General features: G+C 48.8%; 9 protein-coding genes across 9 annotated transcripts; 4 read left to right on the forward strand and 5 right to left on the reverse strand.

Annotated features, from left to right (window-relative positions):
* Positions 1-683: 683 nt before the first annotated feature.
* On the reverse strand, positions 684-5172 carry K441DRAFT_672502 (FabD/lysophospholipase-like protein; the record flags this gene model as incomplete). Its single annotated transcript, XM_067650561.1, has 11 exons — positions 684-920; positions 968-1104; positions 1160-1469; positions 1585-1642; positions 1704-2375; positions 2423-2539; positions 2798-3425; positions 3493-4187; positions 4246-4675; positions 4721-4852; positions 4899-5172. 11 exons carry the CDS (start codon positions 5170-5172, stop codon positions 684-686), a joined length of 3690 nt encoding a protein of 1229 aa, XP_067510401.1.
* A 518-nt stretch (positions 5173-5690) lies between these two features.
* Positions 5691-6578, forward strand: K441DRAFT_650434 (uncharacterized protein). The gene is made up of 2 exons (XM_067647028.1): positions 5691-5842; positions 5926-6578. Exon 2 carries the CDS (start codon positions 5941-5943, stop codon positions 6313-6315), a length of 375 nt encoding a protein of 124 aa, XP_067510402.1. The 5' UTR covers positions 5691-5842; positions 5926-5940; the 3' UTR covers positions 6316-6578.
* Positions 6579-6792: 214 nt separating this feature from the next.
* K441DRAFT_702001 (PLP-dependent transferase) lies at positions 6793-8726 on the forward strand (the record flags this gene model as incomplete). The annotated part of the gene is made up of 4 exons (XM_067653382.1): positions 6793-7586; positions 7662-7836; positions 7939-8607; positions 8637-8726. The coding sequence occupies exons 1-4, from the start codon at positions 7228-7230 to the stop codon at positions 8724-8726; spliced, it is 1293 nt and encodes a 430-aa protein (XP_067510403.1). The 5' UTR covers positions 6793-7227.
* A 4346-nt stretch (positions 8727-13072) lies between these two features.
* K441DRAFT_624968 (calmodulin) lies at positions 13073-14404 on the reverse strand. The gene is made up of 6 exons (XM_067646094.1): positions 14264-14404; positions 14106-14162; positions 14034-14049; positions 13736-13861; positions 13434-13646; positions 13073-13380 (listed from the first exon to the last, which is right to left on the reverse strand). Exons 1-6 carry the CDS (start codon positions 14264-14266, stop codon positions 13346-13348), a joined length of 450 nt encoding a protein of 149 aa, XP_067510404.1. The 5' UTR covers positions 14267-14404; the 3' UTR covers positions 13073-13345.
* A 619-nt stretch (positions 14405-15023) lies between these two features.
* On the reverse strand, positions 15024-17162 carry K441DRAFT_650437 (succinate-semialdehyde dehydrogenase-like protein). The gene is made up of 4 exons (XM_067647029.1): positions 16860-17162; positions 16658-16745; positions 16227-16596; positions 15024-16139 (listed from the first exon to the last, which is right to left on the reverse strand). The coding sequence occupies exons 1-4, from the start codon at positions 16983-16985 to the stop codon at positions 15119-15121; spliced, it is 1605 nt and encodes a 534-aa protein (XP_067510405.1). The 5' UTR covers positions 16986-17162; the 3' UTR covers positions 15024-15118.
* Positions 17163-18033: 871 nt separating this feature from the next.
* K441DRAFT_531775 (uncharacterized protein) lies at positions 18034-18576 on the reverse strand (the record flags this gene model as incomplete). Its single annotated transcript, XM_067642218.1, has 1 exon — positions 18034-18576. The coding sequence occupies one exon, from the start codon at positions 18574-18576 to the stop codon at positions 18034-18036; it is 543 nt and encodes a 180-aa protein (XP_067510406.1).
* A 2414-nt stretch (positions 18577-20990) lies between these two features.
* Positions 20991-22056, reverse strand: K441DRAFT_672507 (uncharacterized protein; the record flags this gene model as incomplete). Its single annotated transcript, XM_067650562.1, has 2 exons — positions 20991-21907; positions 21990-22056. The coding sequence occupies 2 exons, from the start codon at positions 22054-22056 to the stop codon at positions 20991-20993; spliced, it is 984 nt and encodes a 327-aa protein (XP_067510407.1).
* Positions 22057-22404: 348 nt separating this feature from the next.
* K441DRAFT_6742 (uncharacterized protein) lies at positions 22405-23064 on the forward strand. Its single transcript, XM_067650725.1, has one exon. It carries the CDS (start codon positions 22557-22559, stop codon positions 22887-22889), a length of 333 nt encoding a protein of 110 aa, XP_067510408.1. The 5' UTR covers positions 22405-22556; the 3' UTR covers positions 22890-23064.
* Positions 23065-24169: 1105 nt separating this feature from the next.
* Positions 24170-25988, forward strand: K441DRAFT_531286 (acid protease; the record flags this gene model as incomplete). Its single annotated transcript, XM_067642197.1, has 2 exons — positions 24170-24285; positions 24341-25988. The coding sequence occupies 2 exons, from the start codon at positions 24170-24172 to the stop codon at positions 25986-25988; spliced, it is 1764 nt and encodes a 587-aa protein (XP_067510409.1).
* Positions 25989-26077: the final 89 nt, after the last annotated feature.

A 26077-nucleotide genomic window follows, 5' to 3' on the forward strand; every position in this document is an offset into this window, starting at 1 on the left:
ATCATCGTCAGAATATTCTCCATGCCACGAAGGAGGCGGCGGGGGCTGCCGATGCCTTCTTTCCAGCCGCTGCAACGGGCTCGAAAGCGAGATATACGATCTTCTTCTCTCCACTCTACCACCTGTTTCACGAACCACAGTCCTTGACGAGGTGCCCGATGGGCTTGCAGCAGGTACTGCTCGAGTACTCTGCGGCGCAAAGGGCGACGAGGAAGATTCTGTGCGTTCAGATATCGTACTGGATACTGATGACAGCGGATGGATGCTCGACAGGGGGACGTGAGAGGGCAGCTCAATAAGCTGATCACGTTCCCTTGGCAGGGAAGAGTGATGCCGTCTCGGCCTGGGGCGTGCGTCTCCAGGCAATTCAACTGGAGCTGGATCAGGTTCCGGTCTTCGGGCTGGATCCTTCGGTCGCCACTCCCTTCGCTGTTTGTGGTTCCCACTTTCATCAACATTGCGGCCGCTAGATGTGCTCTGTGCAGCTCGCGACGGCATTCGGGAATCTGCATCGAGCTCGACAGCTGGCACTCGATCCCTGTAGGCCGGCGTCGAGGTGCTTGCTGTCCCTTCTGTCCGAATACGGCGCGTTGATTGAGTCGTCTCAAGTTCGGGCACTTCTGGCAGAGACTGATTTTGCTCGTTTGTCGTAGCATTTCTCGAGGCGCGAGGTCTTCTGTCGCCTATACTGCGTTAATTCGAGGCATCTTGGTTTGTGGTATTGACCTACGCGGCGGCATGTCTGGTAGCAGCCTGGGAAACCCGCTAATTGGATAATGGTCAGGGATGTCGTTCGTATTGACCAACGATATATTGATAGCGACCCATGCAGACGGCACAGGGACGTCAATCTCGCATGCTTCGGGCGCGAAGACGGCTCGATCGAGCATGTTTGCAATTACAGTGCTCCTTAGTTCAATCTATGCTTCTTTTAGCACGGGTCGATATAGTATGAGTTATCATGTACCCTCTGAATGACAGTGTTGTTTTCATTGTTGATGATGTGGAAAGTTGGCTTTGATGCCGGTTTTTGCTGGTTCCTTAAGAACTCGCCCATGCGACGAAGATTTCGGGACCCATCCTCAAACCGGCAGCATATGTTGCCTGTGTAACATCAGTTATTGTCAGTGCGCGAAGTAGGAAAGAGAAAGGGACGTACCCTTAATTCTGTGTGTCTGTCCATGTTCGACCATTTTGCTTGAACTTTTGACGAAGTAGAATGAACTGGCCGCCAATCTCAGAACCACATCCTTGATGGTATCTTTGTATCGACTTGTGGCAAGTATCCTTTTCGCTTGGCGATGGAGCTGATCTATCTCCTTCTTTGCATCTATCTTGGGCGGATCTTCGCCGAAGTCTGGATTAATGCGTATGTACCGACTGGAGTTGTGATTCGGTTGCTGTCGTTCTTGTGCGAGAAAATCGTTCCAGGCTCTTTCTGCATCAACAATGCTGCCTATGCGATTGACCTAGAGAGTAGTCAGTAAGACGTCTGCAGGATATGCTAAAGTTCAGCAGCGCAAAGTCACTAGAGCCACTGGCAGCTTTGCGCTTTGTATGGTAGATGGGGGAATATATGCTTACGAGGACTCTGAGCATGTCCCTGACTGCGGACGACCCGTAAACCTTCTCGGTTTTCGTACTGTGTATGTATACTTAGCGGGTCATATTTCATTTACGCGCTGAGTCAGTTCTCGTCTTACCTATCCTCAGCCTCATCTTCGTTTCTGAGTTGGTGCTGAATCCGAGACTCATTCTGGCCTGTTCCAAGGGAAAGGAAGATATCAGGATCGTGGTCGGCAACATCAGGCCACAAAGCCTTCCGCTCACCTTGCACTACACGTGCAGGATTGTTGTGGTATAAAGCACCATCAAGAAAGGAGCGTTGAGATGTTTGGTGACGGAACTTCTTGAAGAATCGTGGTGCCGCTGTCGAGGCCGCGGCAGCTTCCCAAGTATTGAATTCACACTTGGGATCGCTTGGCCTCAGAAATTCATAGTCAACTTCTCTCTTGCTAGTGTTGGCTAGGCTTAGGATAGACGAAATCTCAGGCCTGTTATAATTGCCAATCACAATGGCCTTTGTTCCTTCGCCCTCGGTAGTTGTAACAGCGACTTTGGGTCGATAAGCTGTCTCATGAGGCTTACCACCGAAGAGCTTTTTCGTACCGAGCACTTCGCGAAGCGCCTTGTGCAAGGGTCGAGTCTTGTATTTACTTCCACCATGTCTGAAATTGGTAGCAAATTGCAACAAGGGAATTCCTTGAAGTCTCCGCGGGGTGAAAGCCTGATCGCAGAGACTTCGAAAAGTATCTATACATTTTTCCAGTCCCCATGACTTGGTCGCCAAGCACAAGGCGATGATCGAACCAGTACTGGCATCGTCAGTAATTCTTAGTCGATGAATGAGGAAATGCAGTACCTTGTGCCAACAACGAGATCGAAAAATGCACGCAGAGGTATCTTCAGCTCGTTGTTCTTCATCTCTTTTTCAATCTGGAAAAGCGTCTCCAGCTCAACGATTCCACGAATCCCTCCACTAGAATTTGTTAGCGAGTTCCAAGAACAAGATGAATTGTCAAAAGGAGAGTCTTCAGAAGAGAGGACCACTACTAACTTCGGCCAGTGCCAAGCCAGAGTTAGATACTTAAAAAAAACCTTCTACTTGACAGCATGAAGTCATTTAATAGATCTAACCATTCAAAATGCGATAGGTCGAGGTAGTCGACTTTATTGAACACGGGATTCTGCCAAAAAAGGAGAAACAAAACCTGGAACCAGAGATGAGAATACATACCCATCCAAAGAAAGAACCCGTACGCCGACCAGATTTGGCTTGAATCGCACGATGAAGGGGCGTTTCCACGTTCTGTCGTTGGCATGTAGAGGGCATTGTTGTAACTCGTAAACATGTTCATGGTCGTAGCCAATATTCTGCCTGAGATGGCCATGACCTCTAACGCAAGCATTGCAGAGGAGGTGCCGACATGGGAGANCATGTTGTGGGATGGCCATCAGGCACGAAAAGCAGGTCGAACGCCCCGAAAATAGCTTTTCTGAATCGATTTCGTCGTACAGTGCCGTCATTGCTTCGCTGTGAAGCTGCAGGGCAAGGGAAGCATCAGTCCGACCCTGATTGCCTTGAACGTTTCTCAATCCTTGCATCCGACCCTCGAGGTGCTGGAGTTGCCGGTGCACTCTGTCGATCCAAGGTCGGATGGAGGTTTCGTAAGTGAAGCGCGATTTGTAATCTCCCACTCGCACTCTCCCAGCGGCATCTTGATGACCCTTCCCGTGACGCTGCCTCGTATTAATGCAACGGCGCCCGTCAGAGTCGTATTCGCAAGGATACGATTTTACACAGAACTCCCAGAGGACGTTATCGATATAGTCGGTATATTCATCAAGATGTTGACTTGCCCGGCCTGGACGACATTGTTAGAAACATTGATCTAGGCGCTCCTTAGTAATAGGCAAGGAATCGAAACCAACCTTTGTGATACCTCATGCACTCTAGTAGAACGCTAGAAGATACAACAATGCCCATCTTTTTGAAGATAGATTGGCCAGTGAGCCGTTGTCGATTTCTCTTGTTTCCTTGGTCCTGGATCTCTTGGGCCAGCTGTAGCAGATGCTCTCCAAAATTCTCTGGAATCGGCTTGTGTTGAAGCGAAATCTTCACGAAGTCAAATGGCCGGTCGAGATATGTTGAAAAATGATCGAACGCATGCTGTACATAAACGTCAAGCTCGTCGGCTTTGGAAAGAAGGCGTGCTTCGCGCTTTGCTTCGTATGAAAGTCTACAGCATTTATCGATCTCTTGGCGGAGAGTACTGATCTGCTTTGCTAAAAGGTTGTACTGGCCCTGCTCTTCCATGGGAATTTTGACGACCGAAAATGACGCATAGTAACACCCGATCAAGTCTCTGCAATCCCGGATCCTTTTACCGCGTTCCCGCCAACTTCGGATGAGGGGCATAATGTCAGGATCCTGGTCAAAACTCGTGCTGACGGACTCTAAAAGGTTTCTCGTTGTTTCTCTTGTACCCAGCTTAGAGTTCGAGCGCTCTATTCGGGAGCCGTTAAGAACAATGATTGCATGGGGCAATGCCGGCTGGTTGATTGATTGTTCAAGAGAGTACTCTCCCCAGTTAAGAAGGTTATTCAATGCGGTCTTCTCAAAAGTCCTACGTCAACATCAGTGTCATCTCATGTATATGGAGCATATTCAAGCAACGAACATACTTCGAGTTCTTGAGCACAAAAACCACAACATCAGAGAACGTGTATAATATTCGAGGGTATAGTTGTTTGACTGTGAACTGTCGCCCACGCATCTGCTCGTTTTTGGCCCATGCAAGCTTGCGTTTTCTACCATGGCGAATCCAGTCATACAAAATCTCGATCTGCTCGGGCTGTCGGCGAGCTATCTCTGCTCTAGGAACTCTTGCTCCCGCGTCAAGGCCTTCACAGTCAGCAAAGAGAAGGGGCGTATGACCTGAGGCATCCAGCAATGTTCGAGGGTCCGCATACAGATGGACATTGGCAGATGTGGGTTCATTTTCGTATAATGCTGAGCCTACAACAGGCGAGGGAAAGGAAGGCTCCTCATTCGAAGACAATATGCGCTCTTCTTGATCAATAAGCATCTTGATCAAAGCGCTTTTGCCGGCATCTATGATTGTCAACTACCTTCTTGATGGGCGAGGTGATCACAGACTAGTTTGGCCAATGAACGAAACCAGCTGTGGATACTTTGGTGTTCGTTCACTGTGGCCCGATTGCGCCATAAGTGAGCTATAGATGCCACCATCCGTGAAGTATGGCTCTCCATATCGGTCATTGCTAGTGCCTAGCATTGTTAAGTGTGCACGAGTAGACGGTTGGGGATCGCATACCAAACCAGAAAGCCTCGCCGTCAGCCTCATGTAGATGTCGAAGCTCATCTTCGGACAAGTTTGGGTACAATATGTTCTGCAACCGTACGAACGAGCGGTAATCCGTCTTCTCGTGGGGAAGGTCCTGTGGGCCAAGCCTGTCGATGCGGTGGCCCGGGACAAGTTCCCAGCACGCGTTGCACACGCGAGTTCTGCAGTTCACGCACCACGACAAGGGTGTCTTTTCCTGGTCGCAACGGTCGCACACATTGGATTCTGTCAGCTGATGTGACATGGGGGTAGGAAACGAATGTGTGGCTCTTGCTCATACAAGATAAGACAGAAAGATGTCGTGGGAGGCGAGAAACGAAAGGAAGGGGATCAGGCTGAAGCAGCCAGGACAAGGGACGCGTGCATAAACGCCTCGCGCTTTTCCGCCCACGCATCGAGAATGGTGAACAACATAAAGAACTGATACCTGGCATTAACACAAGCAATACTGGACTTGGCGATTATGTCGGAAAATGACGATGGACTGCTAGCATTCGACAGAGACGTTCACTCTAACGTTGAAAAGTTCATGAGGTCAATCGTTCGTGACTGTCCTCAGCTGCCCGTGGTCCACGAGCTGAGTATTTGCCTGATCCAGTCGAGTCCTACGTCCCAATCCATGGCTACGATATCTGGACCAAGACATGTCGTGCTGGCGGTGCAGCTGAAGGCGGACGGGAAGACGGGAGATGTTCATCTGGCTGCTCAGATGATTTGTGACACCATGGTATCCTTGTCTCAGCATGCTCAGACCAAGAAACCGATGAATATCCGCTGCGCGGATTATCGAATATCTGCAAGCTAACCTATTCGATCGATCCATCTGCTCCTTGGTCTGAGCCACTTTAGCAAGCTTTTGGAAGCTGAGCCGCTCTGTTTGTATGAGGCAAACCATCAACTTTGACGAAATTAATGTAAGCAACCGCCACGTATATTATCCTGTAAATACCTGCGTTAGAATCGCCTTAATCAGCTCTCTAATTGATGGATTTTCTAGAACTAACTGCCAGCCATGGGTGCATCCAAAAGGCGTCGAAGATACCCCTTTAATACAGCTCTGCAATGGCTCTGCAACGGCTCTGCAACGGCTCTACCACAGCTCTACTATCGCCCATATATAGTCGCCCATACAATCGTCCGTACGAACGGCTCTACATCGTCTCTACGAACGGCTTTGCATCATCTTTACAAACGGCTTTACGAACGGCTCCACGAACGGCTCTGCAACGGCCCTGCTACGGCTCTACAAATGGCTCTACAAATGGCTTTGCAACGTCGCTATGAACGGCTTTATGAACGGCTCTGCATGGCTCTGCAACGGCTTTATGAATGGCTTTGCAACGGCTCTATGGACAGTCTACTTGTTCAACAAAGCCAGTCTTCTTAAGCTTTTAATAAACTACCCTTTTTATTAATTAATACTGCTAAAGGCAGAGAGGGCTTATAATAAATAGATTTTAATATAGCATATAGAGTATGGGTGGTTGAGGTTGACGCGTCATTAATGCGGATATTGCTAATTGTTCACTTTGGCAATCTATGTCATGGCTATTTTGAAATTAATGTCAGGAACAGGAAGGCAAAGAGACTTTTTAAGTAGACCATTTGATTCGCCAGAGTTTAATGTATAATTGATGAATTTTTTAAGCTGCCCAAACTCGTTGTAAGAATAAGAAGTGAATATCCGTATATCAGCTATGCGGATATGCCGACGTGTGTTACAAACGTCTGCCAAAGTGTCTCAGACCATACAGGGACAGATGGCCTAAACTGGTTTAATGTCATCGGGCCGGATTTATCCGGCCTCCCTGTGTGGTCTAAGCATGCTGAGACAAATGGTATCCAATTGAGCACTGGTCACGTACGGAGGGAGTGGCCCATTCACTAAGCACAGACACGGCCCTCGATGGTACTCCGCCGAAGTCTGTGGGGGTGGAAACCGCCGACGACGGCAATTGAGAAAGTTGACTAAGACGCGCTCAAAATTTCTCACGAAAAGGCAATTCGCTCCGTGGCTGTCTTCATTGACTAATCTACCCACGTCCAGAGCTCTTGACAGTCGCTTGTTCCGGCGTTTGAACGCGCAGTGGTACCTCCTGGCCACTCGTTCGCGTCCACATCGCCAGTTCTTCCAGTCACTCAGTCCTCAGTCCTCAATCGCAATTCCATCGAGCAATTCTCCGTCAACACCCGCACCCTGCACAAGATTCTGGAGCGGAGGGCTCCAAAGCCGGTCAGTCTGGCGCGCGTTCTACGTTCCTTGTCTATCCGACCCCTCACCCGCTCTTGCTACCCCTCCATGTCATCACCGCGAGCTAAAGCGTCGGCAACCTCGCGCCTCAACCTCTTCTCCAAGCACCTCAATTCACCCTCACCCACCTCTGCTTTCCTCGAAAAGCCCTTTCTAGAACTCAACACACCCTTCTCTACCGAACGATCAGCGCACTGGGAAGACGAGCAAGGGAAGATAATACGGAAGTCCAAGTTCCAAGAGAAGATCGAAGAGAAGACCAAAGAGGAAGCCACACAGACCGAGAAGGAAGAAGTAAAGAAGGAGCAGCCAGCCAAGATGTCGAAGCAAGCACCGCACCCAGCGTTGATGATTCCAGGGCCGGTTGAGTTTGATGATGCCGTCCTCGAGTCAATGTCCCACTACAGGTACGTTCAACAGCACAGCGCCTCCAGGGCTAGCTATGGCCATGTTGCCAGATACTGACATGCCTTCTCTCACAGTGAATCGCACGTCGGCCAACCCTTCGTAAACACGTTCGGCGAAGTCCTCTCCAACCTGCGCAAGCTCTTCCAGACCACCGACTCCTCCGCGCAGCCCTTCGTTCTCTCCGGCTCTGGTACGCTCGGCTGGGATCAGGTAGCTGCAAACCTCATCGAGCCTGGCGAGGAGGCTCTGGTGCTACACACCGGGTGCTTTGCCGACTCGTTCGCCGACTGCCTCGAGACCTACGGCGCAAAGGCAACACAGTTGAAGGCACCCATTGGTGATAGACCGTAGTTAGATGAAGTGGAGAAGGCGTTGAAGGAGAAGAAGTACAAGCTTGTTACCGTAACTCATGTCGACACATCAACCGGTGTTCTCTCGGAATTAAAGGCACTCTCAGAGCTCGTGCACCGCGTCTCACCGGATACTCTTGTCATCGTAGATGGTGTGTGCAGTGTTGGCGGCGAGGAGATCAAGTTCGACAAGTGGGGCCTTGATGTCGTCCTCACAGCTTCTCAGAAAGCAATCTGTGTTCCCGCCGGTCTGTCTATCCTCATGGTTTCTGGCCGCGCAATCGACGTCTTCAAGAACAGGAAGACGAGACTCACATCCTACTTCGGATCCTGGAAGAACTGGCTACCCATTATGCAAAATTACGAGGCAAAGAAGGCGTCCTACTTTGCTACTCCTTCACCACAGCTCATCCACGCCCTACACACCTCGCTCAACCAGATACTCTCTCAGCCTCTGGAGCAGCGATTCGCGGACCACAAAGCAGCATCCGACAAGATCAAGAAAGCTGTTTCCGACCTTGGCCTCAAGCAGCTCGCTACTAAGAGAGAGAATCAAGCAAACACTATGACTGCTATCTACCTCCCAGACGGTGTCTCACCACCCGATGTGCTCCCCAGCCTCATGGAGAAGGGTGTTGTCTTGTGGGCCCCCTTAAGATTATTATGTAGAGTTAATAATTTACATTAATAAGGACGTAGTACTGGTTAATAAGATGGAGGAGCGGCAACGTGACTGAGCAGCCTGAGCATGACTTGAGCGAGAGGGTGAGCAGCCTGAGCAGCGGGTGAGTCGAGGGTGCTTGGCGCCTGAGTATAGCGGCGATGCTGACTAACCGAGTCGGATTCCGCCAAGGGGAGTTTTGGTCTGTGACCACCGTAGTAGGACATCAACGTTGCATGGGATACGCTACGGTCTGTGCAGCAAAATTCGTGTTAATAGGCAGCGCCATAGAAGTAGACATGTTGCAAGTTTTGAGTGACAGACATAACAGAGTTTATTGACTTCATAGATAGAATCCAGCATTCTCCCTCGTGATGTCTCTACAAACAATTAAACACCACAAGCCTCATCCCTCGCGCCTTTTCACACGCTACATTCAAGCATCCTAATTCTCAGCTGTACTTGGTCACTAACGCAATCAAGAATCAAGGGCTACCAGTGGATAGGCTGCAGCTCTAACAGTGAATAGGAAAACGAAGAGCATTGCCCGAAGAACGCGGGACCAATGTAAGCAAATCCTCGCCAACCCTGTTTGGCCTCTCAACATGACCAGACAAAGAAATCCCGAGAACAATACTTGGATCCACAGATAGCTCCGGTAGCTGATGAGGAGAGAAAGATACTCCAATCACGATCTGGCAATTATGAACCCGAAAAAGCGGACACAAGCAATGAAAAACAAAAACGAAAAAAGTCTAGCCAATGAGATATCTCATAATTCGTTAAAGTTAATGGAGCCATTGTTTGACTAAAACACAACAAAGGCAATCGAACTCGAACCCCATAAACCTTGGAAAGAAGAATGTGGCGGCGGAGGGCTAGCAGACAACGTGGATTTGTAAAACCGGGAGGTTACGTACGCGCAACGGCGCACTCCCAACGCAATTTAATTCCGTGCTATTATGCACTTAACCGCAGGTATAGCAACATCACCCTTTGGTGCCTGTCGAATCTCAAATCGGGGTAAAACATGCACTGAAAGACGAGAAAATATAATTAGGAAAAAAGAAAAAGAAAGAAGATATCACTCTTAGAAGCCATCCCGCATGCCACATCTTTTCAATCCTAGGTTTCATAATTTAGCATGTCCTGATGATGCAAAAAAGAGCATCTGCAATAAAGTGATACCCGGCTCTTCGTGTATCTTTTCATGATACTCATAGTAAGATTGTCGGATTATTGCTCTTCGATATTAAACCGTGTCGAAATGAAGTTTACAGAAATCTATCAAGGGTCGGCTAAGTCTAGATTATGACTCGTTTGAAGGTGCCGCGTAAGGTGGTCCTTCCGTGAGAACGGTTTAAGCGCATACTGGCAATCATCAAACTGGCACCGATATGAGAGAGGAGAAGACGGTTCTCGATGGCGGCTGTTTATATGTCTTGCGAGGTCGGCCTGCAAACCAAATGGCTCTTGTTGACAGCCTTCGACCTTGCATCGGTAGCGCCGGTTATGCTTCCGGTTGAAGTGTTTACTATTCTGTGTTAACATCTTTCATTGACACAAGAAAAATCAAAACCATTTTTACTTTCGCAGATATGCCTTTTCAAACACCTCATCACACGTGGAACAGTGATAGACTGAATCCGGCCCATCCTGCATGTCTGGTGGTCTTGGCGAAAGGCTGGCACCCGGCTGGAGGTCTGCGGGCGGTGTTGGAGAGCCATGGCTGTATTCAAGTGATTCGAGCTTTTTTGACGATTTTGCAGTTCTTTCTGTTGGTGAAGAAGAGAGCTTGCCATGAGTATTGAGGCTAGGTTGGACTGTTGCAGATCCGAGTCCATTTGTCGAAGAGGTTGCATGGTCAGGAACATGAGGCGACGTCGACCAGATGAAGGGGTTTAACTGGTGTTCAACCTCAAATGGGTTGACATATTCCGGGAGTTGATAGCCAAAGCTGTTGTTGTCTGAACAATGCTCCTGACTGTTGCGCGAAATTGGTGGTGCGCGAAGACTCGGAGTCTTCGCGTGGCGGCGTAGCGAATGATGGATGGAAGGTCTCGAGGCCTTCTACCACCCCCCGCAAGGCGTAGCCCCGGGAAATACTCCCTATAGGAGCATGGATCCCGTTTTGAGTCAATGGGGAAATTGAATAGAGTAAAGAATCCATTTTGGTGAATGAAGCCGCAGATCTTATGCTTGGTCGATGAATGAGAGGCATACCGGAGGTTGATGCCAAACTAATGATGCTACAGCATCTCCATCGGGGCCACGCCTCCCCTAAACGTGTTCGAAGAACGCCTTAGGGATTTCGCTGGTTGCGGATGCCATTGCAGCGGGTTTGCTCGTTGCCTGGACCCTCTAGAAAGGAAATACCAAGGAGCTATTCGCGGACTCGTCACATGGCTCTGAATTGGGTCGCCTTAAGTGGTGCTATTATTCCATCCATATCCACTAAACTTTGAAGGGTGTTCTCTTAGTAAGGATAAACGTCTGCATGTCTATGGTGGCATGCTACTTCATTGTGGAGAGATTTGCGAGTCCGATGTTGATTGTTGTTAAGAGCCTGTTATTGAGTAGCATTACCCTAATCTTGTATGGCTGCCGACACCACGCCCTACACAAACGAGTGGACCGTAATGCTCCTAACTCCACGAATCGCGAGCAGCTTACTTTTGCGGCTACGTGTCGGCTCAAGCTTTCGTAAAATTAATAGGGCTTCGTAGTGCTGGTGAAGTGTGCCTCTGATCCAATTAAATTATGCGATGTCCCTGGAAAAGTCGGCACTACCATGCACGACTATTCCACAACCTCCGTGATGTGCATTTAGAAAATACTCAATAGTAGAAAGGTATGCCTCTGCCTTGACAGTTCACCTGCTGTTTTACTTTTGCTTCCTGCCCATTGTAACCTGGGTGTATCGTGGATCCATCTGGTATCGTCATACTAGCCCGGTATGCCTCTCCGTATGCAATCACGTTCATGACGTTGACAGCTCAATCATCACCGCCTTAATACGCCAGTAAGTACAACCCGTCCAATAAATTACCACAGTGAGTAATGTGGGAACACCAACACGCGAAGTGACAGTCTAGAATCGCCTGGTTTACTATGGTTTGCGAAAGTGCTTCAAATTCGGTACGCGCATCCAGCCTCGCTTGTAATTGTAGCGAACGGCTGTGGCTACGCGCAAGGACCTTTTTGGTTGCCCGGAGAATCGCCTTGGTTGCCCTGGAGGTTCGCTTTGGTTGGCCAGGAGAACCAAAATAAAGACGTACGCTTCCTCTTCTCCCCCTTAACTACGCCTCCGTCGTAGCCACCAAAACGCGAGTACAATGCTGTCTCTGCAAAGAGGTCGATGAAATTTGGCAATATCGTACGGGTGGAAACCTTACGACATTTGACAAAGTTCATGGCACTGCGGAGGAAGGCCTCCAGAAGCAAAGTTCTTGCAGCCAAGCATAACGGCTTCGCTACAATTACTATGTACAGTTGGTGGCAATCAAGCGGGATTGGATGCGCGTAGCGAATTTGAAATCCCGCAGCGCTCGCCAAAGGAGGGTGAAGCTGTTGAATTGAGGTTATGGAGCTAAAACTCTGTGTATTGCTTATTTTCTATATAGGTGGTTGAAGAGATTCCAAGGAACTTCGACCGCCGGTCGAAGTTGTCTGATTGGTCAGATTCCTGCCAAGAGCTTTCTCCCACAAGTCTCATCACGTGATATCGTTGCGGGCTTGTTTTCCAACAGAAGCTGGTCGTGCACATCACTGTAGTAACCGTGACAGCTTGCGTATAGTCGCCAGAGTCTATTTGTCCTTTTTAGATCGCTTTATAATTATCGCAAGGCCTTAAAACTTCGCTTAGGCATTAAGGTCTTTAATTCCTGCCTCTGCCGAGTCGTAATTTACTATCCCTTGCATTGAGAGCCATGACTGTGGTAGTAAGGCTATCGGCAGGATTTTGCAATGCAAATGCAAAACAAGTCCAACGCACGTGGTATTATAACCTATTGAGGCAAGCGCTGAACCTGATTCGGGGGGATCGGGGAAAAGCCTGTTCCTGTGGCTGAAAGACCTAAAATGGCAAGTTTAACCAAATCCTGGGTCTAAACCTGGGCCATGGAGCGCAGCATGGCCCGAAACTGGGCGGATCTAGGCGCTTATTCTCTCCGAGTCGTCAGTGCAGCATAACGATCAAGTGGTTGGCGAAGAAGCGGCACTGCAAAAGAGTCGTCTGGTTTTATTACTTGTTAGTACCATAATTTCGAGCGCAGTTTTATCTCTGAGAAGAATAGTAATCTTTTATATCTAGGAGCTTTGTAGCATCAATGTCTTCTTAAACTATTAAGATGGGCCGTGGCTGTTTCTTTTTAGTTGAGCATCTATAGTCCCATAGCATAGTAAAATGCAATGGTAGATTAAAAGAGCAAATTCTAGGATAATAACCGAAAGGAGTTCTCGTCATTGAAGTTAGCAGCCAGAATGCTAGAAGGGGTGTGAGATGTAAATATAAATTCGCTATTCAACCATTACCCACTACCTTTCTCACGAGCACTTTCTATATCTCATTATGCTCCGACCTTCGATCGGAATATAGACACTTAGGCTTTTCTAGCTAAAAATAGATGAATATAGTAAAGATTATAACCATTTGGGAATCAAAAATATGGATGGTATTACACCCAAGAACTAATAAAATCATACCTCCCCCCCATTCTCCCCCTCTTCTCCCTTCTCACCCCCCCCCTCAATCACCTCCTAAGAGCTGCACAAACTCATTATCTATCCTCAAATTAGCCTAATCCTAAGACACCAAGAAGTAAAGGACCACTTACAATCGACCGTCCCATCGCCATCCTTATCCGCCTCACGGATCATCTCATCAATCTGCTCGTCTGTCAGATTCTCCCCAAGACTCTTCATCACATGCCGCAGCTCCTCAGTATCGATGGACCCGCTACCATCACGATCGAACACCTTGAACGCCTGCCGGAGCTCCGTCTCCGCATCGACCTTCGGCACGCGCTTCGCCATCATCGTTACAAACTCTACTCCCGCAGCAGGCATTAGCGCATATGATCAAACCCCAAGTACACCGGGGACAGGGAGGCAGCGGTGGTGTTAGGGTAACACATACCGTCGAAGTCGATCGACCCGGTGTTGTCAAGGTCGACCTCATTGATGATGTCCTGCAGCTCTGTCTCCGACGGCTCGAGGCCCAGCGAGCGCATCATCTCGCCTAACTCCTCGCTCGTGATCTCGCCTGCAATATCGAACCCGGGTCAGCGCAGTCCAGCTAGCAAACATGCTGGCACGACAACAACCCCCTGCCTGGTCTCTATCTCCCCTCTACCCCTCCAGGCACTGGAGGGTGGGCAAGAAGGAGGGGCAGTCGGAGGGGCGGAGGGGGGCGTAGCTGAGGTGGTGAGACTCACCATTGCCGTCTTTGTCCTGGGGGGATCGTCGTTATTATTCGCGCCGGCCAGAGTAGTGGGTGGTAGACATACAAAAGCGGCAAAAGCCTGCCTGTACTCGCTGATTTGCTCGTTGGTCAATGCTTCTGTCTGCAGTCACAAAATTTTCGTCGTCAGCACCAGTCTCGTATCAGCATCAGGTTAAGCTGCAGCCTTGAGACACACGAGGCAGCAGGGTTGGCGGGACATACCATTGTCTTGAGGAATTTGAGAGCAATGGGAGAGGGATTTTGGTAGGACGAAAAAAGCTATGGGATTGTAGGCTTGGTATAAGAAAGAATTGTTGTGTTGAGTTAGAGACGGTGTTCTAGGCAGTAAAGTTGCTACCTAAATGGTGGGGTCGGCGGGGTGGGACATTGGAGCTCCATGCACGGTAATTTCTTTTTCCGACTTTTTATCATCGAATGACAGGAGAGCTCAGACTTACCTCAGCAAGCTCAGACGTGATTCCGTTGGTGCGGATTTTCAATCGGTCCGCAAGCTGACTAACCACATTCGTGCTGCACCACCGGAATCACGTCTGAGGCTGTTCCGTGAGTAAATACAAAATACCCAATCAATAATAATAGCGAATCTTTATCGATAACAGATGCGCGCTGACAGGTTAAGGGATAACGTCGCGACGGACGTCGCAACGAACATCGCAACGGACGCCGCAACGGGTGCATATATAAGGCCCAAAAGTTGATTAATTATAGAGCTAGTTCTGCGGATTAATTTGACAGTATTTTTCAGATGAGAGCTGTCGTGGGAGTGTAGGTCAATTTCGTTGAGAAGGGGTGACTGCTCAAAGTTGTGGTTTATTTTAAAGGTAAACTTGGTGGGTTTTAATACAGTAATAGGGGGATTTCAAATGAGAGAAGTAATCGAGGATAAAATTTCATGCACAGGTATCTCTCAGCCCTATTTGGCGAAGTTAAGGCATAAACCACTTCTATAAGCATTGAAGGACCCCTTATTAAGGCTTGAATGAATGTGTATATTATAATATCATATTTTGGGCTTAGCTAGTATATTTACTTTTCAATGTCGTGATATTTCTCTCCCTATGAAGATCCTTGTAGGGGCTGTCCCATCCCACCCAACGTGACCATCTTAGTGATCATATACTCACCAATGCCGTATTTGCTCCCCTCTCTCCCGAAGCCCGATTCCTTAACGCCTCCAAACGGCGCCGCCGGATCTGAAATCAGACCAGTATTCACTCCGACCATACCAACTTCAAGCGCCTCGGCAACTCTGTAGCACCTCTGGATATCTCTGCTGAAGAAGTACCCCGCGAGTCCGACCTCAGCGCGGTTCGCCAACTCCACAACCTCGACCTCAGTTTCGAATTTGAAGAGGCCCGCCACAGGCCCGAATGTCTCTTCAGATGATAGCTTCATTTTTGGCGTCATGTCGCGGATGACGGTTGGCTGAAAAAAGTTCGAGCCGAGATCAGGCATCTTTTGCCCGCCGATGAGCACTTTACCGCCCTGACTCACGGCATCCTGGACGTGGGATTCGACTTTGCTAATGGCGCGGCCGTGGATTAGAGGGCCATGCGTTACGCCTTTGTTGTACCCGCCGCCGACTTTGAAACCTTTTACTTTCTCGGTGAATTTGGAAGCGAAGGCGTCGTAGATCCCCGCCTGTATGTATAAGCGGTTAGCGCATACGCAGGTTTGGCCGCTGGAACGGAACTTCGATGCAATAGCCCCGGCGACTGCAGCATCGAGATCCGCGTCTTCAAAGACGATGAAGGGTGAGTTGCCGCCAAGCTCGAAGGAGAGTTTCTTGAGTGTATTGGCAGATTGAGACATCAAAAGTTTACCGACACCTGTTGAACCTGTGAAGGAAACTTTGCGGACAGTGGACGACGAAGTTAGAGTGGAGCCAACTTCGGCAGTGTTAGAGAGAGCGGTCACAAAATTGACAACACCTTTGGGGATGCCAGCGCGGTGGGCGAGCTCAGCAAGGGCGGCAGCTGTTAGCGGAGTCTCTCCAGGAGATTTGGTGACAACTGTGCAGCCAGCTGCGAGAGCTGGGCCGATTTTGCGGGTTATCATTGCTGCAGGGAAGTTCCATCTGTGTCGTTTATTAGCTATAAAGCCTTCAATCTCAAACTCAAGCTCGCAGAAGGCATTAAAAGACGAGTGGAGAAAATTTACTTACGGTGTAATCAACCCACAAACTCCTACAGGCTCCTTTATCGTGAATACTCTATTTCCTGCTATACTTGCTGGAATTGTATCCCCATACACTCTAGGTGCCTCTTCCGCAAACCATTCAAAGAAGTTCGCAGCGTAAATTACCTCTCCCTTCGCATCTGCAAGTGGCTTGCCATTCTCCCAAGTAATAAGTTTTGCCAGGTCATCCGCATTGTCCATCATCAGCTGAAACCATTTACGCAGCATGTGTGATCGTTCGCGGCCTGTTGTTTTGCGAAAGGAGGGGAGGGCGGCGGCGGCGGCGGAAATAGCAGCTTCAGTGTCGGATTTATCCATTTCAGGCATTGTCATGATGACTTTGCCTGTAGATGGGTCTGCATCGCGAAATATGAGATGATGAAGCTGTGGACGGGAGGCGTGTTAGCTTGCACGTACCCTTGACCTCAAAGGTCTTGCCTGATTTGGAGTCAATCCATTCTCCGTTCACATAAGCCTGTGACTTAAGGAGGGACTTGTCGTTGAGCTGCACACAGTTGCCATGTTAGCCACCGATCCATTCCACCTAAATGTAGCTCTTCTCCTGCTCCCTTTTTGGCTCCTCGTCACAATATTTCCAGTCCAAAGCAGGTATACATACAGGTGGCACACTGTGACTCATTGCGTAAGGTCTCTTAACCAATGTCGGTAAAGCTAAAGGCCGAAACTGTGATCGGTATATGGGTTTCGAGGCAATTGATCTTGCACTTGCACAGAGGGACTTCATGCTGGGCGATGACAATCATATACTCCGCACTTCCGAAAACATACGCAACTTTGGCAGCGGGAGCTTAAAGCGCGGCAGATTAGCCCCTACGCAACGAGTTCTCTCCGCGGTACAGCAATTGGCTTTGATTTGCTGGTGGTGTGGCGGGAGATTGAGGGTCGGAGGGGTGCTTGCGGGGAGGTGAAGAGTTTAATTAGTAGCGCCTCGGTAAGTATGCTCGTATGCAGGATGTAAGCTTCGTTGTGTCGTGCTACGGAAATTAATACTTAGGGCATCCAAATGTAAATTTATTCTACAAGACCTGAGTTTTTGTCCAAACTAACACCCTTCAGAACTCAAACTCGGGGTTAGAAAGGGCTGCCCTACTTATGTAAAACGGTTTGCGAGAATGGAGTCGTGTTGCACGGACTACTATACCTTAACGTTTGGGCACCCGTGTTATCAATAAGAGCCTACCAATCAGACCAATAGAATTCAATGCCTATGCTCAGGAATACAAAGCTTTTAATTTCATAGCAAATTAATATATAGGCTTATTCTTTGGAGTTGAGTCGTTCGATATAAGGTCTCCAGCAGTCGTCCTTCCTGCAGAACGGTATTTTGCAGATACTGCAGCCAAAATAAGTCTTTGCAGGACGCTTACGCCTAGATATACGCGTTCTGGTTCTGGTGTTCGTGCACGGGCGGATAGTGTCTTCATTGCAAAACACTGTGGGTTTGAGGCTCAAGATCCTTATTTGCCAATTGGAAATCCGTGCGCAGGTCAAGAATGAGAAGTCTATCTATTGAAGGTGGCTCTAGGGCCTCTATATATACACGAGGGTGACCGAGTCAAGGTGGCAGAATCCGATTCAGGTCGACATTATTCGTCCTAACTTGGTTAATGTTACGTTGACGGAATATTTCAGGGCGAAGCTGCTGAGTAATGGAAGGAGGGCAAAATTAGGGATGACTACTGAACTTCACCAATGTATTAGGGAATAGAGAAAATATCCACAAGGTCTTTGACTGACGTTAAAATTATACGGCAGGCGTGCGCGGATATCCTTTATTCCCTCAAGAAGTCAAAAAAGACAAAGCAAGTTATAATTACAAAGACTGACGACGCTATCACACTAGGAAATGAGAGCACGGCTATAACGACCCACGATAATTCGGCAAACAACTGCCATCGGAACCTCACCAGCTTGAAGTAGAGGCTTTCTCTCGGCCTGTCTCTCTCTGGGGCGGCAAATATAGTTTTCCACGCCCAGTGCTTCCAGAAATGGAAATATGTGGCCGTAATGACGAACTTCCACCGTTCATGTCGTATATCATGGTCTTCTGGCTTCTCATTCAAGTTCGGCCTTTCCATACAATATAACCTCTCTTGCCAGAAATCGTGGAGCACGCCATTCTCATCGTATGGCTGCTTTCGGATGAAGGTTACCCAGCGTTGGACTGTTTTCTTTGCAAGGTCTTCAGAGACTGCAAACCATTCTTTATGCCGTTCTTTACAAGTCGGACAAAGATGACGGCGGTTGTAGTTGGCAAGCTCCTTATGCACCAGCTTCTCTGCGCGCTGGCAGTTGCGAAGCGGCAACAGGTCCATTCCCTCGCCTTCTTGATACACAGTCTCCAACGTGATACGGCACCTCCTTTCGATGTTTTCCCGACGCCTTGACACTTCCAAGTCTGTCTTGCCGATCTTCAGTAGATTAGGACGAGCAGGATCTCGGAAGATGTACACGTATCCTCTTTGCTTGTCTTTCTTCGGTAAATCTTCTTTGATCTTCATCCTCAACGCGCCATCGATCGAATGTGCGTCTTGAATTTTTGATGTAGTATAAATGGACCGATGGTTGGCACTGGATGGTGTCTCAATATTGCTGGCCGGCGGTGTGATCTCTCCAATCGAGCCGATAGACATTGCTTCAGCATCATCGGCATCATCATCAGACTCTACGTTTGCTTGTACAGACGGTGTGCCTTCTTCATTGCCGGTATTTTCTGGACCGAATGATCCAGGCATCGGCTCAGGTATCGAGTCTATGCTTAAGCTCTGTACTAGGGGGGTTCTAGGTGTTTGTCTATTCAAGTTGGTGCTAGAAGAAGGCAGAACTTGATCAGATAATGCGATTCTAGATGGCGCCTGCGGCCTTTCTGCGATGCCAGATTGGCTTGTCGGTATTTCAGGTGCACTAGCAGTTCTTTGGGTCTCATTCCTCACGTTTCGGCGTCTAATTCTGGCAGCGGTAGGACTTTCTTGAAGCGAAGAGGCATCAGGCCATTGACTCTCTCGGGTACGTCTTCTTGACTGCGAGCTTGATGAGGCTCTGCTAGCGCTTTGTCTTCCACCAACTGTGTGGTGCGCAGAAACATCGTCATGAATGTTGTTTGTCGCTGAGGGAGATATTCGGGAACCTGGGGTTGACAACGTAATATGATTTAAAGCCTCGCTTCCCAATGGTGATCTCGGAGTGGATGGAGCGGATACCTCGACTGATACTGGGTTATTCAAGCTACTGCTATCCATCGGCGTTTCGTTTCCGGGCATGCTAAGACGCATGGCATCTTGGTCCCACAACCAATTCTGAATGATTCCCTGGATAATGTCCATGTTTTGATGCTCCGCACAGAGGAGACGGCTGAAAAACTGGCCATCCAGCCTCTGAATATCGTAGTCGCTCTCCGTTACGAGACTTAGGAGGGGTGGAGTACTTTCAAGCTGCTCTCGTGAGATTTCCACGAGGCAACGGTTTGTACCTAGATAGGAGAAAATGCAATAAACAGGCTCCTCTGTCCGATAAAGGTCGTCGATGACTTGATCGAAAGTAGTCATCTTGAATGGCCACCCTTCTCAGGAGAAGTGTACTCAAAGATTGAGAAGTGTTAGCCCAATAATTATGGGAAATGTTGCTGACACAACTAAAAGAGGGTTTTGAGGCCAAGTACAGGTGCATGCCCGTTGGATGATACCCTCACGGTAATGCTGCGACCGGAAAGGCGGGCTGTGCAGTGCGGTGCAGTGCGGTGCTATGCAGTGCTGTGCCTCAACGACCAATCACAGCCTCAATGACATATCGCGCAGCTCTAGCAGCCCTTTACCACTCAGCATATGATACCGTAAACAGTACAACAACTTGATGAAATTTAACGCTATAGAAACACACTTAAGAGATAAATTATTGCTCAGTTGATATGTATATGACCGAATTAAAGAGGTTAGTAACGGGGGTTGGCAGGCCCCTTGGCCCAACCACCTGAATTTCAACACGCTTGGGCCGGAGGCATCAGCCTTTTAGAATGCGTAAATAGGCGCTCTATCGTCGTCAATAGTTCACAGATTTCATGCGCACTCGTTATGCTTACTTAAAAGGCGTCGATATCATTGGTATTTCCCCAAATCATTTGAACATGCAGGGGTATTTCTCAGGAACCGGAGGCTGTGGTGAGTTCCCACGAAGATGGGATTGCGGCCTGGCGTGCAGTAATTGCATGAAACGCCCGGCGTTTGAGTATCATGCAGGCACTGGAACTCATAGTCTCCATAATCTCGACATTTGAACTTAGCATGCCTTAGCTATCTTTTGTGGACAAAATGCTCGTAGTTTTGTGGCCTTCTATCACTCGGTTTTTTTGCGCGGATTTTGAAATCTGGCCTCGAAGCGATTCGCGCTCCAGGGAGTATGAACCATCTCTTCGTTGAGTATATGTTTCGGATGGGACGTCAAAGCACTCATAAGTTCCTACAATTTGATAAGTATATCCTAAAATTAGACCAAATACCGAGTCTTCCACCTCAGATTACTTTTGTAATATTTGCCATTATTTTATTTCGGCCCTTGTGGATGTGGATGTGGTCAAATCCAATCTCAGTGCGGTGTCGTCCAGATTATGCCCTCCAATTGATTTCCATTACAATCGTCAACATCCAAGGAGTCATAAGAATACCCTCAAAGTCTTGGGCACTCCCAAGTCCAGTACGCCTTGCTCCGACCCATGCAATCAGAAATTCGAGAATCATCATAGCACTGCCGCAATGCCCAAGATCCCACCTACGAACCCTAGCCAAACCTCCATTCCCCACTTCCACCTCCAGCTCATTGCTGCTGAGCCCTGAGTTTTACCTGAGCTGGAAGCAGTCGCACTTGGTGTGGAGCTGGCTCCAAGACCACTGATAATAGAGCTGCCTGGTGATGTGCCCGCGCTTAGGAGCGTGGATGAACTGGTTCCGATCACGACGATACTCTGCCCTTCTGAGTTCGTTGTTAAGGCAACAAGGGTCGTTGCAGAACCAGTCCCAATAATCGTTGAGAAACCGACGGTAAGCGTGATGGCCTGGCTACCAACGGTAACAGCAGGAGGCCCTCGGACTGGTGGTGCAGAAGATTCTCCTGGAGAGACAATCCCAACAGTGGGCTGAGATTGCAGTACGGAGAACGATGCACCGGCGACGAGGGAGCCTATGATATCGCCAATCCCCAATGTTGTGGGCGAGCTATTTTCGCCGAGTGCTGTGTGCTGAACTTGAGAAACGGTGATTTCAGTATGCGCGAATTCGGGAATCTTAGTTGATGCCCCAGGGGTATTTTGTGGTTCAGGAGTGACAGAGTACTCGATATGTTCGGTAAAGACTATGTTTGACTCAGAGACGACCCCCACTATTTCTGTAGGGCTTGAGGGTTGGTATGGAGGTGTGACCGTTATTGCAGAACGCTCAGTTGGGGATACGACGGGCGACGTTGTGGGGAAAGCTGACGTGACCGAGTCCTCAACATGAGCAGTATGTGGAGTTGCTTCGAAGCCTCCTGATGAAATTTCAACGCTGCTCTCAACATGCTCTGTTGACGCAGCCTCCTCGCCAGTACTTGTGTCGCTAAATGGTGGGACGCTGATCTCGGTATGGGCGTATGGAAACGAAGTCAGGATTTCGGTGGTGGCTGTTGTAGCATTTACGATGGGGGCATCTTTTGTTTCGCGATTAGCTCTCAGCCTCTTCCTCATGCACATTATCGAACTTACACCGTTGGGGAAACGCGCAAGCGACAGATGCGACTAAAGTGATTGTGAGGGCCTTGGAGCGAAGCATGAAGGACAATAATGGCGATTAACTGAGAAACGAATCGAAGCGATTGTGATGAAGCTTAAAGAGGAGCGCGGGGAGCGAAGAGGAGAAATACTAAGCACGGCAGCTGATATGGAAACATAGTGCTGAAGAACGAGCCTGGTTTGTAAACCATGTTGCGCTCAGCCTCCTTGTTCCCCGGTTTCGACAGGGCTTTGGAGTTGTGGTTAGCTGATCGTCGGTTCTGGTGATGTTCACTGGTTGCGACGTCGTATTCAAGAGATATATAGGCGGCCAAGACCTCGGTATTTCCCTACACGAAATGTCACATCTTGTTAGATATTAATACAACAGAATGCAATTCTTTGAAAGGTAGAGCACCTTAGAGGATCAATTTTTGAAGCGTAAATATGTTTGAGCTGCGTGTAAAAACGTGGTGATCGTTCCTTTTAGCCGTTGGAGGCATGTGAGGTGCAGGAAAGTGGGGGCGATCAGCCTCAGACGTTGGGTGGAAGAACCATGGCATGCAGAGACGGGAGGACCTTGCGCTGTCGAGAAAGCTCAAGTTTATGCTGTTTATTCAAGATTTTATTTTATTTCAGCGGCTTTCCAAAGGAGCAATAGCTCATTTAGTTTTGGTTTTTTTTGTTCCTGACATTATTATTATTAGCAAACTACTCACTCATACCATTCATTGGTTTTTTTGCTTCTCTGAAGAGAACTGGCCGGCCGGTGATGATAGCTCGGAGCAGCAGTTCGCTACTTTCTTTCTATGCTTAACGATACGATGGCTTCGATTGAACAAATTAATTTTCTTCTTCCTGAAGCCAAGAAAGAGCCAAAAAAAATTTGGCTAGGGGAGCATGCCACCAACGAATTTAGCATCTACGTAGTGGATGGCCATAAACAGACAACCTGACGATCTGGATGGATGCGTCTTCCCGTGCGTGGACTGGGGCAATGTTCTCAATTGGACTAGGAGCCACAATATTAATATATGGTACTACATACCACTGATTGGTGAACTACACAAGAGCGGAGCACGCAACAGTTTCTTCTCTTGGAAAGCAATCAGTATATCAACCATTTCACGGAGATCCAGGGTTGCGCGGAGATATGTTTGCTAATGTGATGATGCTAGTGATGCTGAGGCTAGTCACCTTAGAACTTTCCAAGGTTCACAAGAGCCATGATATGCCTTGGATGTTAGACACGGAATTGCCATGGTAAGATCATTTCACTCTCTGCTATTGCGCATGTGCCCAATTTAAGAGCCACGAAGGGCTTGCGGAGCGGAGAGGCCCGAGGGTGCACGGTTGTGAGTGGCTCTGCAGGAGCCTCGAGCCGTTTTCCTGGCGAGCGAAGGAACCGCAGCGGCTTGCTAAGTAGGGTGGCGTGGGTAGTAGGTAAATCTCGAGTTTTAAATTCGTCTATATATATGCTAAGGCATATCGTTACCGTCGTGGGCTGTGCCTCTGTTAAATGCACATTGCATTCGCGTTTCGTCGTGGAGGCTGATCAAACGCGACCTTCCCTACTGGGCACCTCACGCAAACCCCTTGCATTGTTACTCAAGCCCCCTCTAGATGACTTCCCGCAAATCCCATCTCGAGACGCGCTTTTACCCTGGGTGTCCGGTATGACAACGCGCCGCTACGGTTGGTGAGGCACCGATCAATGGCGATCGAGAGCTGTCTTACCACGCTACTGCTGACAGCAGCTGAAGCCTAACGCAGCGCTTTGGGGAGATTCCCTCGCTGAGAGGCTCTACCGCACCATGCAACAGGGAGGCCTTGCCCAAATATCTATACTATGCGCCTTCAGCCATGCTGGATTGCAATCCAGCTGCCTTCTGTGGTTCGACGACACCACCCCAGCATCTCCACCCCCTGACAAAACCGACCAATGTGAAGCCTGAAACAACTGGACTCTGCTCCATCGATGTCTGTATTTGGACCATGCAACCCGCAAATGACCCGGCAGATGCATCTGCGAGTGATTTGTACATCCAACACCTCCCTTCCCTCAGGATCACTCCTCCAATTTTCTCTCCATGATTTTCACAATGCGATGATATCTCAGCATTCATGCCAATGCTCCGTCGTTTTCGCCGTGTAGTCATTCCTGATTGCGCAGGATGGGGCTTGGGATTTTCTTCGTCGTGCTTCTCATATCCGTTCTGCCCTTCGCTATTTCCGCAGAGAACGAAACAACAACAGGGGAGCCGATTAGCGTTCCTGCTAGTCAGTATTGGTGAGCGAACCTATCCGAGCAACTAGATCGAGGCGTGGCTAACTTTCAAATCAAGGGATGGAGATGATGGCCCATGGTCTTCTTTTCGAATCGAGCTTGGCACACCGGCGCAACAAATCCGAGTTTTACCTGCCCTAGACCAATCTTCAACATTGGTTGTCCTACCAGAAGCTTGTGGCGCATCAGACGGGAGCAATTGCTATAGCGACCGGGGCTTCTGGTATGAGAGGAACGCATCCAGCACTTGGTCGCAAAACGGTTTTTACAACCTTTCGCTCTACCTGGAAAACCGTCTTGGATATAGCGGAGCTGCCTTGTATGGCAATGATACTATTCAGCTGGGATGGAAAGGGGATGGTCTTCCCTCGGTTACCAATCAAGTCATCGGTGGCATTACTACCAAAGATTTCTACATTGGAATGCTGGCATTGGACCCTCGCCCTATGAATTTTTCCAGCTTCAACGATCCGCAACCAAGTCTCATGCAAGGTCTGAGGTCTATGAGCACGCCAATCCCCAGTATTTCTTGGTCTTATACGGCAGGAGCGTACAATCTTGCACCTAAAATTTTCGGAAGTCTTACACTTGGAGGATATGACTCTACCCGATTTGAGCCAAATAACGTAACCTTCCCATTCGGAGCTGATATTTCCCTGGATTTTCAAGTGGCTATCCAAAGTATTACGACAAACATCACGGATAAGCCGCTGCTGAACGCCGGTATTATATCCTACATTGATACCATGATTGCTCACATTTGGCTGCCCCTGGATTCCTGTCAGCTATTCGAAGAGGCCTTTGGACTAGTTTGGGATAACGTAACGGAGCTTTACTTGATGAATAGCACATTGCACAACTCATTACTGAAGGAAAATCCCGAGGTTATATTCAATGTTGGTCCACAAGTGACAGGAGCATCTGTAGCAATCAAAATGCCATACTGGAACTTCTATCAAACAGCCACGTCTGCTTATATCGGGAACTCATCGTCACTATACTTCCCATTAAAAAGAGCAGCGGATGACTCGCAGTACGTGTTGGGACGCGCGTTCATGCAGAGTGCATATCTCTCCGCGAACTATGATCAGAATTACTTCAACTTGTCTCAGGCATTGTATCCGGCTTCCTCCGTCTCGGAGAACATTGTTCCGATTCTTCCAGAGCTTACCAGAACCAATTCCACGACACCGACATCAACGTCTACCAAGAGCTCTTTTGGTACCGGCGCGATGGTTGGCATTGCTGTCGGAGCTGCCGCAGTCATCATAATCGTCTGCGTAGCGTTCTTCCTCGTGCACCGCCGCTACAAGAAGCGACGTTCTGATCCCACGTACAAGAGATCTGAGCTTGAAGGCGAGGATACGCAAATTCTTGGTGGCAGTGCTGGTCCAAAAACCGAACTTGATGGAGACAACGCTAGACATGAAATCGGAGGAGATTCTCATGGCAATGCTGAATTGCACACCGGTCATGAGCATGTCAAGATTGCCGAAATGGAAGGACAGGTTGCGCCTATTTTCGAGATGCCTGCAGGGGACGTTCAGCTTCCTGAGCTGGAAGGCCCGGATCAGGTTCAGAAGGCTGAGTTGGAGGGATCGACTCCGAACCAGCCTAACATCGATACGGTCGTTACGCCGCCAACTCCGGAACCTGAAGCGCGGCAAGCGCGGCGCACATGGCGAATTTCCAGGAAGGATAGATGAAAATGGCCGCGTTATCTAGATGTACAGAAATCATCAGCCGAAATACTTTGCATATTGCCGCTATCCCATGCGCCGTCGAGTACACTAAA

Source organism: Cenococcum geophilum (assembly GCF_001692895.1).
Source record: "Cenococcum geophilum 1.58 unplaced genomic scaffold K441scaffold_1, whole genome shotgun sequence".
Taxonomy (NCBI): Eukaryota; Fungi; Ascomycota; class Dothideomycetes; order Gloniales; family Gloniaceae; genus Cenococcum; species Cenococcum geophilum.

What these genes read in the sequence shown, in the direction of transcription:
- K441DRAFT_650437 (XM_067647029.1), bottom strand. Translation starts at nt 16,985, where the DNA reads ATGAAGTCCCTCTGTGCAAGTGCAAGATCAATTGCCTCGAAACCCATA. An exon ending in TGAGTCACAGTGTGCCACCT is followed by an intron (nt 16,746 to 16,859) that starts GTATGTATACCT and finishes AACTGTGTGCAG; the next exon opens with CTCAACGACAAGTCCCTCCT. An exon ending in CAAGACCTTTGAGGTCAAGG is followed by an intron (nt 16,597 to 16,657) that starts GTACGTGCAAGC and finishes TTCGCGATGCAG; the next exon opens with ACCCATCTACAGGCAAAGTC.
- K441DRAFT_650434 (XM_067647028.1), top strand. Translation starts at nt 5,941, where the DNA reads ATGGGTGCATCCAAAAGGCGTCGAAGATACCCCTTTAATACAGCTCTG.
- K441DRAFT_624968 (XM_067646094.1), bottom strand. An exon ending in CGGGTCGATCGACTTCGACG is followed by an intron (nt 13,647 to 13,735) that starts GTATGTGTTACC and finishes CTGCGGGAGTAG; the next exon opens with AGTTTGTAACGATGATGGCG. An exon ending in TGGCGATGGGACGGTCGATT is followed by an intron (nt 13,381 to 13,433) that starts GTAAGTGGTCCT and finishes ATTTGAGGATAG; the next exon opens with ATAATGAGTTTGTGCAGCTC.
- K441DRAFT_6742 (XM_067650725.1), top strand. Translation starts at nt 22,557, where the DNA reads ATGCAGAGACGGGAGGACCTTGCGCTGTCGAGAAAGCTCAAGTTTATG.